The sequence below is a fragment of the Athene cunicularia genome (genome assembly GCF_003259725.1).
Source record: "Athene cunicularia isolate RWA chromosome 9 unlocalized genomic scaffold, athCun1 chr9_part1, whole genome shotgun sequence".
Lineage (NCBI taxonomy): Eukaryota > Metazoa > Chordata > Aves > Strigiformes > Strigidae > Athene > Athene cunicularia.
Genome location: NW_020799110.1, coordinates 16,808,483 through 16,823,011, shown reverse-complemented (window position 1 = coordinate 16,823,011; position 14,529 = coordinate 16,808,483). Strand labels below are relative to the sequence as shown.

Sequence of the window (14,529 nt, the reverse complement as noted above, 5' to 3'; positions counted from 1 at the left end):
AATGAGTTTTGAATCAAGTTCAGGCAATTGTTGCTAATGATAAACTACCTTCTGGGGACCCTGCTCGGTTTTGCAGTGTTCAAAAAAGCCTTACGATGTAGTCAGCTGCTCTTGTGTTATGTTCATGTTAATGGTATCTGCTATAATTCGAAGGTTTGTGCTTTCCTCTCAGCTTTTATTATAACCTGTTTGTAACACCTGCAAAACTGATTCTTGTGCTCTACTGGTATATCTATTCTATGATGTCTACCTTTTCTGCTAGCCAATTCTACATTACTCTGTGTATGTACCTGAATTTGCTTACATTTCATCTGTTTGAAAACTGTCTAGCAAAATGAGGTTCTGTTCTAAAACTAGGACAATGTGTGCTATTTTGCTGTTGTCACTAAAGTGATAAAGAATACCAAATCAGAATATTAGCAATCAAGAACCTTTTAATTCTCCAGCAGGTAAAAGAAAATTATATACATGTGCATGTTTACAGCCTATTGTCTTTTCCTTCCAAAGATGTCTGTCTGTGATAGAGTGGGAGTCATCCCAGAAGAAAAATTCAGCTGAAGACCACAAAATGCTGAATTTTTCTTTGATTGTCAGTTCACCCTGGAATGCACTTTCACTTTTAGTAGCTTTTCCATTTTCTCACAGGCACAGAACAGTACTTATCTTACTTCATAGGCAGCCATTATGTCTGTTTCATCCACGTACAAAGCGCAGTAGACATAAAATGATAGGTGCCCTGATAAATTAAGGAGAATAAACTTTTGAAGTCTACAAATTCCATTTGGCTGATTGATTTCAGGTAAGTGCAAAGGACACAAACATTTTTATTTATTTTTTTTTTAAACTGTAAGGAATGCATCTGAATGATGGATAACTGCAGTTCAAGTAGAAACACTTTTGGAAGTTGCTTTACGGAGAATTGTCTCTCTGTCCCAGACTCCTGCTTCTATTCAGTACAACTGAATGTTAGTTCTTCAGATTGAAAAGGAATCTGTGAAGGATAAATCTCTCCTCCTACTACTCTATTGGTGGCAGTGTGCATGTGAGCCACTCAAAAAGCAAAGCTCTGAAAGTGAGCTACATTACTATTTGGTAGCTTGGAATGGTATGAATGATGCAGTAGGCCTGTCATTGCAATACTTGTAACACCCATACTAGCCAGCTAACAACAATCATTGTATCTCTCTTGCTCCCACTCAGCCCTGACATGTGCCAGAGATAGGCAGCATTAGTGCTCTGCTCATGTTTTTAGTCTTGAAGGACCACATCACATGCAATCTCGTCTTCACCCCCTTACCAGAAAAAAAACATGATTAGACTTGGCTGCAGGTGGGCCCAAGGCCTGTGTCTTGCAAATTAACACTTCTTAAATATTCAAAGAAACTTACTGTGCATTTGAAGTCTTTGTCCTTCCTTCCGTTCTTGCTTTCTTCTATTGTAATCTTGCATAAGTTTTCTTGTCATGCAGCATCTGTCTTTTTCTCAATGCAAGTTTCAGTGTGTGCTATTAAAATAGATATCCTGTAACATAATGTAGCTGCTTCTTATGAAGATGGTGAGCATTTATGGATGGAAACATCTTAGCACATACATTATACCCTTTTTTTCACCTTCAGTTTCAGTTATTTTTGCACTTTTGTGTTTTAGTGCAGCAATCTCAAATCTTTCCTTCTTGTCTCAGTAGACAGCATGAGAAGCTGGGAGAACAGTGTAGTCATCTTCCTGACTGATGCTACAGAACAGCCAGCAAGAGCAAAAATGCCTCTCCATGAGTGGAGAATTATTTAAATACAGACACAGAAGTGGGCAAAAAGCCTTGTATAGATCATGTTAAACCAGAATTGATTGCAGTGGTTTGGTCTAAAATAGCTGGAAAAACAGGTGAAGATTGTTTGCAAGATGCCTTTATTATGAATTTAACCTTCACTTTTAGTGGTAGATTGTAACTAAGAACACAGGCCTACGTAGAGGAGGAATTCTAACTTTAGTCAGGTACACAGTGTCTTGGGACTAGGCAGGCAAAACCTAGTGATACTTGTTGGGGTAAGCAAGTAAAGAGGTTTGGGACTGAGTTAAAAGCAAATTGGTACTAGCTGGGAGGAAAGTTGTAATTTTGTTGTGGGATGCTCTGGAATAGGACAACTTTGCTCACTGTTTGTTTGAGCTCTGCACTTAAATACACAGGTCCTTGTCCTTGCAGCATGAAATTTCCACCTACTTTTATTTGCTAGCTAAACTTGGCTACATTTGTCTTGAAAAAACGCAACAATATAAAGCCATGTCTACAGTGCTGGATTATATATCTTGTGTTGTTTGGTTTTTGTTTTTGTTTTTTTCTCTGTAAATTCTTGAAACATCTTTGTTTATTCCCTCACTTTTCCACTAGCCTTAAGTAGGATATTACAGCTTCAAATGGTAATGTGTTGTAAACTGTTAAAACAAAGAAGTTGAAATAAATTAACTGGAGTTTACCCACTGTCAGATACCAAGTAGTTTATTTTGCATTTTCCTTGTTTAAATTATAATGATGAAAATCCAAGCAGATACCTCTAAATACTTAAATAATCTGCTCTTCATTTTTATTATTCCAATATTAACATTCCTTAGCCTAGATTTTAGAGAATGGTATGTGTTTCTTAGGTGTCAATACCTGATTCAAAGCTACTTGCTTAAAGAAAACAACACTGAATCCATATGTCTCTGGATCAAGCTCCTACTGTTTCTTTCAGAATAAAACCTAAATTTGGTTCCCAAACAGAACGTCAGGGTTTTTTTTGTACAGTTCTATTCTAGTGTGGCATGTTGCCATTGCCTAAGACCACTGGACTAAGTGCAAATCATTCATAAGGAACAGCACAAGTTTTTGATTTCATTCCTCTTGCATTTCCCTTGTGAAATAAATAGACATATGAGATGTGATTCCCAGAAGAATGGTTATATTTGTGTTAATGCCTAAGAGCAAATGTCAAACTATAGAAATGTTGGTCTTGTATGCTTTCGAAGTATATAACCAGATTATTATTTTGCTGTATTTTTTCTTAGAAAACTTTATCAGAATCCTCTATGCAATCTTGTGTTGGGCACAAATACTGTTCTACATGATAATTTATTCTAAATTTAGCAGCACAGCTTTGTAACATTAGGCAGGGAAAGGCAGAGGAAAGTTTGGGTGGATAATTTCTTTCTCCCTGAAAAGAATGTCTTTCAGAAATAGTCATACCAAAGAAACGATCAGAGCTCTGAGTCAGAGTATTAGTGGGTTGAACCGTTATTCTGTGCAGGTATATGGACATACATTTTCAAGATTAGTAAAATGTAAAAATATATTTTAGCATAATGGCAGGGCTATAATCCCTGAAAATCTGAATTCTAAAGAAAGATTATGACTTGACTGGACAAGAGATTTGACATATGAATAAATTTGTTCCTTTTATGAATATTTTTTTTAAAATCACTTAAAATATTTTCTTGAAATGCAAAAGACATGGAAACTAGACTTTCTAGAATAAAGAATCAGACACCTATATTCAAGATCTCTACCACACAGATAATATCTGAGAAGTGGTGCTTCCAGTACTGTTGTCTGACTCTTTCATATTGATTTTTTCTTTCCTTTCTGTTTCTGTCCCTTGTTTTCTAACTCTACCTTTATTGTCTTTTCCATGTCTTTAACTCATGGCTCTCTCCTGTCCTTGCCTTCGACATTTTTTTGCTGTCTTCTTCTTTTCTTCAGAGCAATCCCTCCCCCCCCCTTCACTGGTTTGTTCTGACTTATAGCTTCTAAGATAGAGCACAGGCTTTTCCTTCTGAAAAAGAAGTGGAACTGGGTGGTACTTAAAGCCAGTTTTGCTGGTACTCAGCATTAACATTTAAACATATTTTCCCCCTTTATACAAGATTCACATATTTTTAAATATTCTTGAAGAATTATCCTAGGGAACATTTTACTGCTAAGTGCTTTTTGGCCCTTAAAGCTGTTCTGGTAGATGAATTGGGCCAATCATTTTTTTACCAAAAATATGTTCTTTCCATCAAAAGTCTCTTTGAAGGATAACTTTACTTGAACTCTCTAAGGAAGCTGTATTCCCCCAAAGTTATATTTTATCAGCTGAAATATTTCATCCTAGTTTGTTGCAGCTGGTATCAGAAAAACATACATGTAGCCTGAACGTTAATCTCTACTCAGTAGTGCAGGGTAATGGACCAATAGATGTGCTGTTGAATAATGGAGACTACTGGTAGAGCTTTGCTGTTCAGCTCCTGAGCTAGCGTGCATGGAAATTAGCAGATGGGCTTCTCTTATATTCATCGTGTACCTCTGTTAAAGGCTTAAGGCATGATTGTTATTGTGGGATCTCACTGACAGCTATGCAAACCCTTTGCAGAGTCAATTTAAAATGACAATAAATTACAGTGGTAGCTTTTACCATCTTTGCATAGGCATTAGTGACAGCATGGGTGTCAAAGCATGTATGTTCTCCCTTGGCTTTAGGAGGATGTTCTTTATAAGAACATTTAAAAAAAAAAAAATCACTTAAAATGTTTTCTTGAAATGCAAAAGATATGGCAACCAGACTTTCTAGCATAAACCATCAGATGCACGTATTGAAGGTCTCTACCATACACACCTCAGTAGGAATGTGAATAGAAGCACAAAGGCTCAGGAATCCAGGGAATAGGAAGTATGAGTTCCATGGAAGTCCTGAGACCTAAATCTTAACAATCGGTGCATCTTTCTCAGTTTGTAAGAGGTGTGGGTTAAACCAGTGTTGTCTTATTTTACTTTCATTTGGGTAGCTGCTACTATCTGAATATGTGGGCAGGCAGCAACCATTGGCCTGCTTCAGTTCACAACCTCTTAGTTTCCCAAAAGCAGAATTTGCACCCTATCTGATTAATAATTTGATTAACTTTTTAAAATTCCATTGTACAACTAATTTAGTTAAACTTATCTTATACTATTGTAGGGCAGAGCTGCTTTGCTTGTTGTCACTCCCCATAGCCTCAATCAGGAATGTATTACCAATGTACTGCCCAACCTCTCTAGATCTTCTTTGAAACTTCAAAACATTTTAATCTTACTAAACACATTAACATAAATTACACTTTTGTTTTTAAAATTATAATAATTTTTCAAGTGTTTTGAAGGTGCTAGTTGTAATGCAACTATCATCTACGGCTTATAACAGAAAAGGATACTTGTGGTCAAAGCCATACCACATTCTGAACAGCCATGCACTTTCAGCTTTGGTTGTATTTTTATCCATGTTAGATGCACTCTGCAAAATAAACAAATGAATAAAGTGAAAAGCATTTTTATAATACAAATAAAACATTGAGTTCCAATATTAAAAATACACGTCAAACGAAATTACAATTAACTATACTTTTTTTTTTTTTTTTTTTTTTAATATAAAATACTGCTTTGGTGCACAAATGCCATCTCTGTGAATCAGTTCAGGAGCAAATTGGCTCATATAGCACATTTTTCATTCCTATATACTCATTGGAAGAGTGCAGCATTTACTTTTATTAATGATTCCAATTTTATTAAGCAGCTGAGAAGTACTATATTGAGATCAATAAAATGATATTTCGATTTAATTGCCATTGTGGGATTACTTCAGTTTACTCCTACAAGATCAGATGCTATTTGCGTTTGTCTAACAAAATGTCATTCCCAAAGGGATCATGATATTCTAATAATTATGACACTACTTTCCTTTCTGTGCTTATTTCCAAGGGGAGAGGAACATGGATTGAGTCAACAAGACTCAAAATGCTGCTTTCCATTTTGCAAGCTAAATCTAGGACATACTGCACAAGTAGATAGATAGACTGTCCTTTTACTCAGGGTTGTAATTTGGAATAATTCATTAGAAAGAGTCATCTGTACAAAGAGAGCTGGTTTGGTTGTACTCTGGGCATTATATCAGTACTAGCAGAATAAATAGTGGCAGGATGGAATCAGGAATGGGATTGTAAATTCTCTAAGGAAACTTCATTATTGTCTTGTTTGTGTTTTGCTGTAAATTAGATTTTTTTTTTTAAATGGGAATGTTTTTCTTTATGCAATTTTAAACCAATTTATCTAGTTTGTATGTTTTAATTTCCTGTTATACATTATCAGACATGTAAATTGGCTGATGATAATGTCAATGGTCTGATGCTCGAAACCGTAAGGTTTAGTTCTAAGCCAACTTGTACATGGGAACTTTTGATTTAACTGAGTTTTTAGTAAGGTTATATGGAAACAGAAAATATATTGTTGCTGTTATGATTTTGCTAATGTCAAAGGTGGTCACAGTGAAGTTAAAAATGCACCAAACAGGCCAAATATTCTTGAGATTTATTTCCTTATTACCAAATTGGGTATTTTTGGTAAATCCCCCTAGCACTAGGGGGAAAGAAGGTACTAATCTCTAACAAAGCAGCAGAACACTCTTTTAAGCCCCTTAATACCTAATAGTGCATTTTGACAAGAGGGGTATAGATTGGGAAAAGGGTTGAAACATTTAAGCAGGAAGTGTGATGGCAGGTAATGTCTACATTAGTTCAGAACAACAACACAGAGAGTGAAGGTCTAGGGTGGACAGGGATGGAGGGGAGAGAGACAAGGACAGGCATGGAACTAGATACATCATGGAGTGGGCTGGAGCAAGCAGCCAATGAGTGCAACACAGAGGAAGGCCAGTTAAAAGCACAGAGCTCTGTAAATGTCCTGAGTGTTCTTGTTTTGACTGCTAATATTTCCAGAAGCCATAGTGGTGTTGGTTAATTCCTCTTTCCAAACTCATTGTTTAGCTATCTTACTCTTGTGGGAACAGGATTCCTCATCCAGGAACAGGAACTGTTCCTGAATGACAGCAGTGGACAAAAAAGTCTACACCAGAGTATAATTCTCCAAGAATTTACTGATCTTGACCTAGGACTGCTCTTATTTTTTACAATAACGTTTACTGCTGCATTGTTCCACACCCACTCTGGTGGTCTGTAACCTCTGGCTTGTCTGAGCTCTGAGTCTGACATGTGTTGCACCTTTTTCTTTTGTATATGAAGTCTCTGTTGTGTTACCAGCCTTTGTGTTAATGGGAATCTGGCTAGTTATCTGTAGCGCAGCTCCTGCATAAACAGTGCAGTCAAGGGGTGGCAGATATTGGTGTGAATGCTTTTGGCCTATTGCAGATCCTTGGATCCTATGATCTTAAAAAGTAACTTTTCATTTTCCCTACAATTTGGTGAGGTAGAAGTAGGGTGGAGACAGTCTACTACCTCTTCCAGACAGTATTTTTCTCTCTGGGAAGTGAGAATGCTAATGTTTCTCATCTCTTACTTTGGGAATTACCCATATGGAGATTAGTCTCATTAGTCACTTGCAATAAATTCACCAGACAGCTGGCAGATGAAACTGACAGTGGAACATATAAATGATTTCCTTACTATACTAATAAAGATACAGGGATGGTTATATGAACTATGAACATTAGTTTGACAGAGATTATAATGATTGTTGTTTTGCAGGCTATTTAGTTTTCTCCTGAGATCAATACTACATCTACAACATTTTTCCAAAATGCTTGTCGAAAAATATTCTTATGCTATCTCAATAGAGATTAACGTAGAATTTGAGATACATAACCCATCTGAATAAAATATGTTATTGATTGTTTATGGAAAGTTAGTTAAAAAGACCACTGCTGTAAAAACTTTTGCCTTTTTTTAATAGATCAACTTTGTAACTGCTTAGTGTTCATGTATCCTGCATTCTGCTTATCAGAGTTAGCTTTTGGTGTTTATACTCTGAATATGTGATATGCAGCAAATGGTTTTTGTTTATTTTAATATATAATTTTTCATACAATAATATATATGATCTGTAGTATGTATTATGTAAATCAGTTCTTTCAGAACTGAGTTATGACAGACCATCAATAAATAAATGGTTATGAATATGAAGCTATTCTTTCTTCTCTTTATGCTTGTGGTAATGATTTAATGATAAACACATTTAAGGGAAAGTAAGGCAGAACTGACACAAGCTGAGACATACTGCTGATGGATGAGGTCGCAGTATGTAATTATACATTAAAAGGCTCTACACCTTTGCTATGGAAGGAGCCCCAGGTTCCAGGTCTTTAACTGGAATTTTTTGCTATCTGGCTGCCAAAATTACTGATTGAGCCAGTCCAGAATAATGAACAATCAGAAGTCCAGAAACAACCATGTATATGGAAGTCATGTCTAAATAAGTCGAATTCCTTCAGAGAAGAGAAAATTTAATTTGGGAAGGGAAGAAGGCAGATCAGAGATAGGAAAGAAAATGGTTATGCAGCCATACATGCGTATGCAGTTGCTATTGCCTCTAACATAGTACTCGTGAGGTGGACGGTGTTTAAGGCTTTTTTCTGCCCCTGAAAAATTCAGGTCTGGTTACAGATATGGATTGAGAGGTTCCCACAGCAAGACACCCTGTGTCCTGGTAGGTAGAGTGGTCACAGGGGAGACAGATTCAAATTTCTTCAGCAGACCTTGTGGCTTCCCCATTCTGGCTGAGTACTCTGGCTGAGAAGAGAGGAGTGTAAATGCTTATTTTTCACTGACTTTCCTGGTTTATTATTAGGAAGATATGCCATTCTTATTTCTGTTAGAGTCCTCCTGAAGCTCCACTAAACAGCATTGAGAGTTGCTACATGATTTAAAGTTTGTCTGGGTGACAGCTTTAACTGGTGGTGGGAGATACTGGTACTTGATATGTTATTTGTCCAGGGCTATATGCAAGAAAAACAACTGCTTTCACTGTGAGGACAACTAGCATAGGAGGAAAATTAAAAATAGGTAAACCAAATAAAATCACCATATTAGAAAGAAAGGGAAAGAAAAAACACAAAGGGGAAGAAGGAGAGAGAGAGATGAGAGAAAATTCAAAGAAAAAACATGACAAATTGGGTAACTATGATAGGTACTGAGTTAAAGCAAAGAGGGCTACAGGGAATGCAGCAAGGGTCTGAATTAGTAAAAGATTGAGATCAAATAGAAAAAAGTCAGACAAATGAAAATAGAATACCCCAGGGGGAAGAAGAATAATCAGAGCAGCAAAGCTATCTTCCAAGGTAAAATTTACTACTGTAAGGAATGCTGACTTGGACCTGATAGGGCATGAAAGGTGTTATGTTTATTTACACCTTTTGTGTTGTATTGCTGAGTTTTGTCAACAGAGATAGGTGTTAATTCACAGGTCACAGCTGGGACAGTGGATGTCTTATTGTTATTCATAAATGTGATTATTTTAGTTTTTAATAAAAGGAGGAGAAAATTAGATGCCTATTGACTTCTGAAGAAATAAGATTTTCACAAAACATGCATTCAGTCAATTTTATACTGCATTCAGCATTCTCACATCTTTGCTAATTCACGAGTGCTACAAAGTAGAAACATTCTGAAATGATATAACTTTAAAATCCAATCAAGAATAGATTAAGGCTGGGCAGAATTTGGGTAGAGACATTGCAGGAATTCCTACCAAGATGCTTAGGAAAGTGGTATTAGTGATTAGTCCCCTCAGACTCAGAATAAATTAGTATCTTGATATGGTGCAATGGAGTGTTATGCTAGTGCTTTTAATAGTGACTGGGTTGTAAAACTAAGGATATGGTCAGATATGAATGCTATTATTTTGCCTTTTTTTTTTTTTCAAAGAAACATTAGGACAGTTAGGCACCTGAGCTGCATTCAGTTTCAGTGAAAGCTGATACCCTAAATGCCTTCAGATATGTGCAAATGTGTAGAAGTTAAGAATACTCAGTATGTAAGATAAATTAAAATTCTGCCTAATGAGATCTTTAATGTATTCATGTCTTGCCCTAACTTATTTTCTACATTTATATCACTGTTGGGTGATTTTGATTGCAGGTCCAGTTGTGCAGTCTGAAAGAGTGCATGGGATGGTGTTACTTAGAAACAGGAACACATTATTAGGCACTTTTTTGCTTTGGCAACTTGTGTTGCTTCTCCCTAGTTGTACTGCTGTTCCATTTACCATGCTGAAGCACATGTTATGGCTCTGTGTATTGACTTCATAGGTTTCTATTGTTGTTACAGGCAGTGCTGCATTTGAAACCATGCCATACACGTATGACAAAAAAGTGAAGGTGACAGAGGAACAGCTGGAACTTGTTAAATAGCCTTCTTTAGTTTAAAGTTTTCAACTTCACAATGTTACTTAGGTTTCCATATGAAAAGTAACTGAAAAATATTTTCAGAAACCTGACCTACTAGAATTGAATATTACTCATTCTCCTTTTTTTCAAGGGATTTAACATTGTTCTGAGATGTCTCATTTCCATAAATACAGCACTTGGAAGGTGATAAATATTTGGATTTACCAAAGAAACACTTCCATTATTTTGTTTATTATACCTCTCAGGATATCTCTGCATTTCTTTACATTTTCCTTCAAACTCTATAACATTTTTAGTTACAAAATTTTCATGAGTGCATATCTTCTTTCTTTCTACTTGTACAATAAAGATACTTTGCACCTTCTTTTTATTTTCAAACTGCCTGTTTTAAGCGTTTTCAGCTTTAACACTATTTTTGACAAATGTGATCTGCCAACAATTGAACAGTTTTTTAATTCAACATTTATGTCTTAAATCTTGACATACCTGGCTTGCAACTTCTGCTTTCAGATCTTCATCTGGATCTACGCCAACTCTGTTAAAAAAACCCAAAACCAAAGACATATAGTAATGATCTGATGTATATTAGAAAGCTTTGAAGGTAGAAATGTTTCTCTTGTGCCACTCTAAGTGAGAAGTGTGGAGAAGAGATGGTGAAACATTAAGATCACTTTTTTTAATTGAGGAGTTTCATAAGTTTTTAGGTAAACTTGAGATTCTTTTTAACTGCTGCTTATAATACCTGATAAGTGCTTTACCCTGACTCTGATCCATATCTGGGGAGATAAGTTATTAACCTGTGGTATGAAATCCTTTATTATTGGCAGAAGACAGGTGTTGAGGAACTGGAATTAGGTATGTGAAGGATAGGACTGCAGGACTCTAGTGTTTCTTGACTGTGCTGCATTATGGATAGCTTGTGGCATTTGGAAGGGGCTTTACATGGTGCACAAGGTATGGGGAAGCAAACTGCAGGGGGAGAGGAGACTGCAGTGGGTGATGTGCAAGATGATGAAAACCTGGGTGGTATTTTACTAATATGGACAGGAAAAAAATTCAATTGGCTGGTAGAAGTGATGTGGTCTAAGAACTGACATATTTTGAATATGGCTGATATAAAGATCTGAGGAGAAATGCAACTGAGAAATGTTGTGAGTTGAATGACAGAGGCTTGTGCTGATGTTCACACCAAGAAAGGAAGGAGAGCAGTGAGGCATGATGAATAATGAATCTTCTTATCACTGGAATCTGAAGCCCATGGCTAGGGGGATCAACAGCCCCTTAATGCCTCACAAGCTCTCACATAGTATTAGGTCCACTGAGATAATACAGACTTTACTGATGCAAAGAAAATGTCCTCTTTCACTATATGTTCATTTAAGGCCACTTTTTTTTTTTTTTTGACAGTCTTCCTTCTTGAGTATGGTTTTGGTAATGACATATCAAAATAGATTTTAAAATACTATTTAATATTAACAATTACATACTTTAGCATTATTTCCTGTAAATATTGTGCATACACTCTTATTCAGAGACAGGTTCTCTATGAAAGTAGATGCTTTTTATATGTAAATACTGAACGGAAGAGAAAAAAGATATTGCTTCTATCATAGCTCTTGAGCTTCAACAAATCTGAGTCCTCTGGGCATAAATATTTCTATCTTTTTATTGAAAATAATGATCCTGGTGCTGACTCAACAAGGAGAATGAATAGCTGTTTCTTTTCCTTTTTTATTTTTTTTCTCTTGTTCTTTAAATTGCTAGAAAAAAGCTTCTGATGGCACTAACCTATTCCTTAGTTTTGAGTAAAGCAAGTTAGGTATTTTCAATTTCATTAGAATGGAAACATTTATATGGGAAAAGAAAAAGAAGCATTACACAGAGGTTTAACCATCTATCTGACATTGGATTTGTAGTTGTCATGTACAGAACAGTGGGTTCTAGGGCCTTATCTGTGCTTGACATTGTAAAACTAATAAGCAGTGTGAGACAGTCCTGCACCATAGAGTGTACTTACACTGTAAGTACAGCAGGATGGGAAGCCTGAAACCATAGCACAAATGCAGGTGCAATGTTCCCAAACTTCTAGAACCAGGTCAGAATCAGAAAGAGAATCCCAGTCACCTGAATGCAATTATATGCCCGTTTATTTAGATTATGCTTATTAGCTAAATGTGTTCACCACTAACACTACTTTGCCAACACAGGAAAAAAATCACGAGTACAATAGCTAAGGTTCTACACAGTTCTGGAAATAAAAAAACCTCAAAGCATTTATGCATGATGGGTGCAGCTGAAAGGCAAGGCTACAGCACAAACTTCCCCACACTTCTCCTTAATGAGCTTGACTTGACCTCAAAGAATCAGTCTCCTGGGACAGAAGTAATTTAGCCTTCATGCAGTTCTGAACTTACTGGAGTTGAGAAACTGCCAGTTCTGACTGACTGTGTGTGGGAGTTGTGCTGCGTTTATTATAGAATGAGCTAAGACAACAAAAAACATTTCACCCAGTACTAAAAGGACTGTAATAGTAAGTGTGAAAAAGGGTAGGCAATGGGGCCAATAGGAACAAGAGTTTATGGCTGTGATATCGTTTCAGTAACAGTGATACAACCACTAACTGATCACATTGACAACAAGAATTCACTGGCTTGGAAGAAAAATCTGGATTTACACATTGTCTCAGAATTTGTGGTATGCTTATGATTCTCTGCATGTATAATTTCTATTCTGTATAGTTACAGAGAAAACTTGCCATTTTGCCTTGTTTATTCTGCAGACAATAGATTATTATAATATGGCACATACAAAGATACTCACTGAAATCTTAACCAGGAGTATTAAATTAAAGTCAGAAAAAACTAGCGAGAAATATCTAATGAAATCACACTACTTAGTTTTTTCGCATATGAAGAAGAAAAGGCTTCTATGCCGTGTGAAAGTCACAGAGCAACAGCTAATGCTTTCTCTTGGTCTGGTCTCTACTCTCAGTTAAAACCCAGGGTCAGATGCCATTGTTGTTTTTTTTTTTTTTTTCTTCATAGAATAGTGTCTTGCTACTGGAAATTATGGATAGCGTGATCTATTGATTTAAAATCCCTTGGGAAAAGGACCAGATCATTCTTTGTGTTCTATGGAGTGATTTTTAACGCATTAAAATAGCAATATATTTTTGTAATTATTCGAACATTAACAATTTTATTAAATATGCACTAAGCAGACTCAGTTCAGTCAGTTCTGAAATTGAGGCTAATTATTTCACACCCAAACATAGGCTTGGGAGCCTAACATCAGGCACCTAGCATTGAAAACCATGGTCTGCTATAATTAACTCTGATATAGTTGCCATGAACTAGAATGCTATTTATAAATTGCCAATGTTAAAAAAAACAAAGCATAACAAACTACATGAGACAGTCAAGACAACTGAAATTAAGAACAGATATGCAGTTCAAGTTTATGTCCTTGCACTTCCTCAAAAGACCTGCTATATCTAATACTATCACCCCTAGAATTTGCAAACTTAACATTTGTATAAATTACTGTGAAGCCCTCTAAGAAACACTCTATTATTAATATCTGTATAAACATCTTCCCCCTTTTAACCCTCTCAGTTTTCCATTTCTATGAGAAGATTTAATGGATGATCAGAAAAATATTTTCTTAGTATTTTTTTCTCCTTGCTGTCAACCTTGTCTCTTTTCTCCTGTTATCTTGTTTTACTTCTTGCAGTCTACTTTTTCTATCCTCTATCGCACCTTCCTGGTTGAGCTCTATTCCTTGTTCATGTTGTCTTGGCTCTTCTAAATATTGTATGCCTTTATTTCTATTTTTGTATCTCTTTATACAGTAAACATTTAGGATGATTTCTCTTCCATATAAACAAATTCAATGACTTGCTAATCAGATCCATATTGCAGTGGAGTTTGCTCTATGTATTTAGATAGGCTTTAGTAATGTCTTAAATTTAAATGCCTTAGATATGAAGTAATTAAAAATCCTGGAAGTTGCTCCCCTGTGTTTTTACTTTGGGTCCTTTTTTTTTTTTTCCTGGTGGGGGGGTGGGATGTTTGCGGGGGGTGGTGGTGTTACGGAATAATGGCTGGATCAAAACATGGATTCGGAGGTTGTTTGCAGTTGCTATATTAAAAATCTGGAAGTGAAGCTTGTGACTTCAGCCAGTCTCTAGCAATTAGGCCTAAGCATTGCTGGGATCTGTGTATTAGTCTGCAGAAGTACCCTTTACAGTTGACAGTATTTAAATCCCCGTGTGCTATCAAGTGCATCATTTTTTTAGCAACAGTCAGAATGCATTTGGTAATAAGAGGAGGAATTTGTCACTGAATACAAA

The 14,529-nt window shown here is 36.1% G+C and overlaps 1 protein-coding gene across 3 annotated transcripts in view; it reads right to left on the bottom strand.

The window, feature by feature from the left end:
• The window catches only part of SLC9A9 (solute carrier family 9 member A9), a 210,725-nt gene that overhangs the window by 49,358 nt on the left and 146,838 nt on the right, over nt 1-14,529 (bottom strand). For 2 of the 3 annotated variants that reach the window (XM_026855025.1, XM_026855027.1), the window contains 2 exons: nt 10,665-10,713; nt 5,200-5,279 (listed from right to left, as the gene is read on the bottom strand). In XM_026855025.1, coding sequence (XP_026710826.1) covers nt 5,200-5,279; nt 10,665-10,713 — 129 coding nt within the window. Of the gene's footprint in view, nt 1-320; nt 737-5,199; nt 5,280-10,664; nt 10,714-14,529 lie in introns of those variants that run through there. The other variant, XM_026855026.1, reaches the window with a different exon arrangement.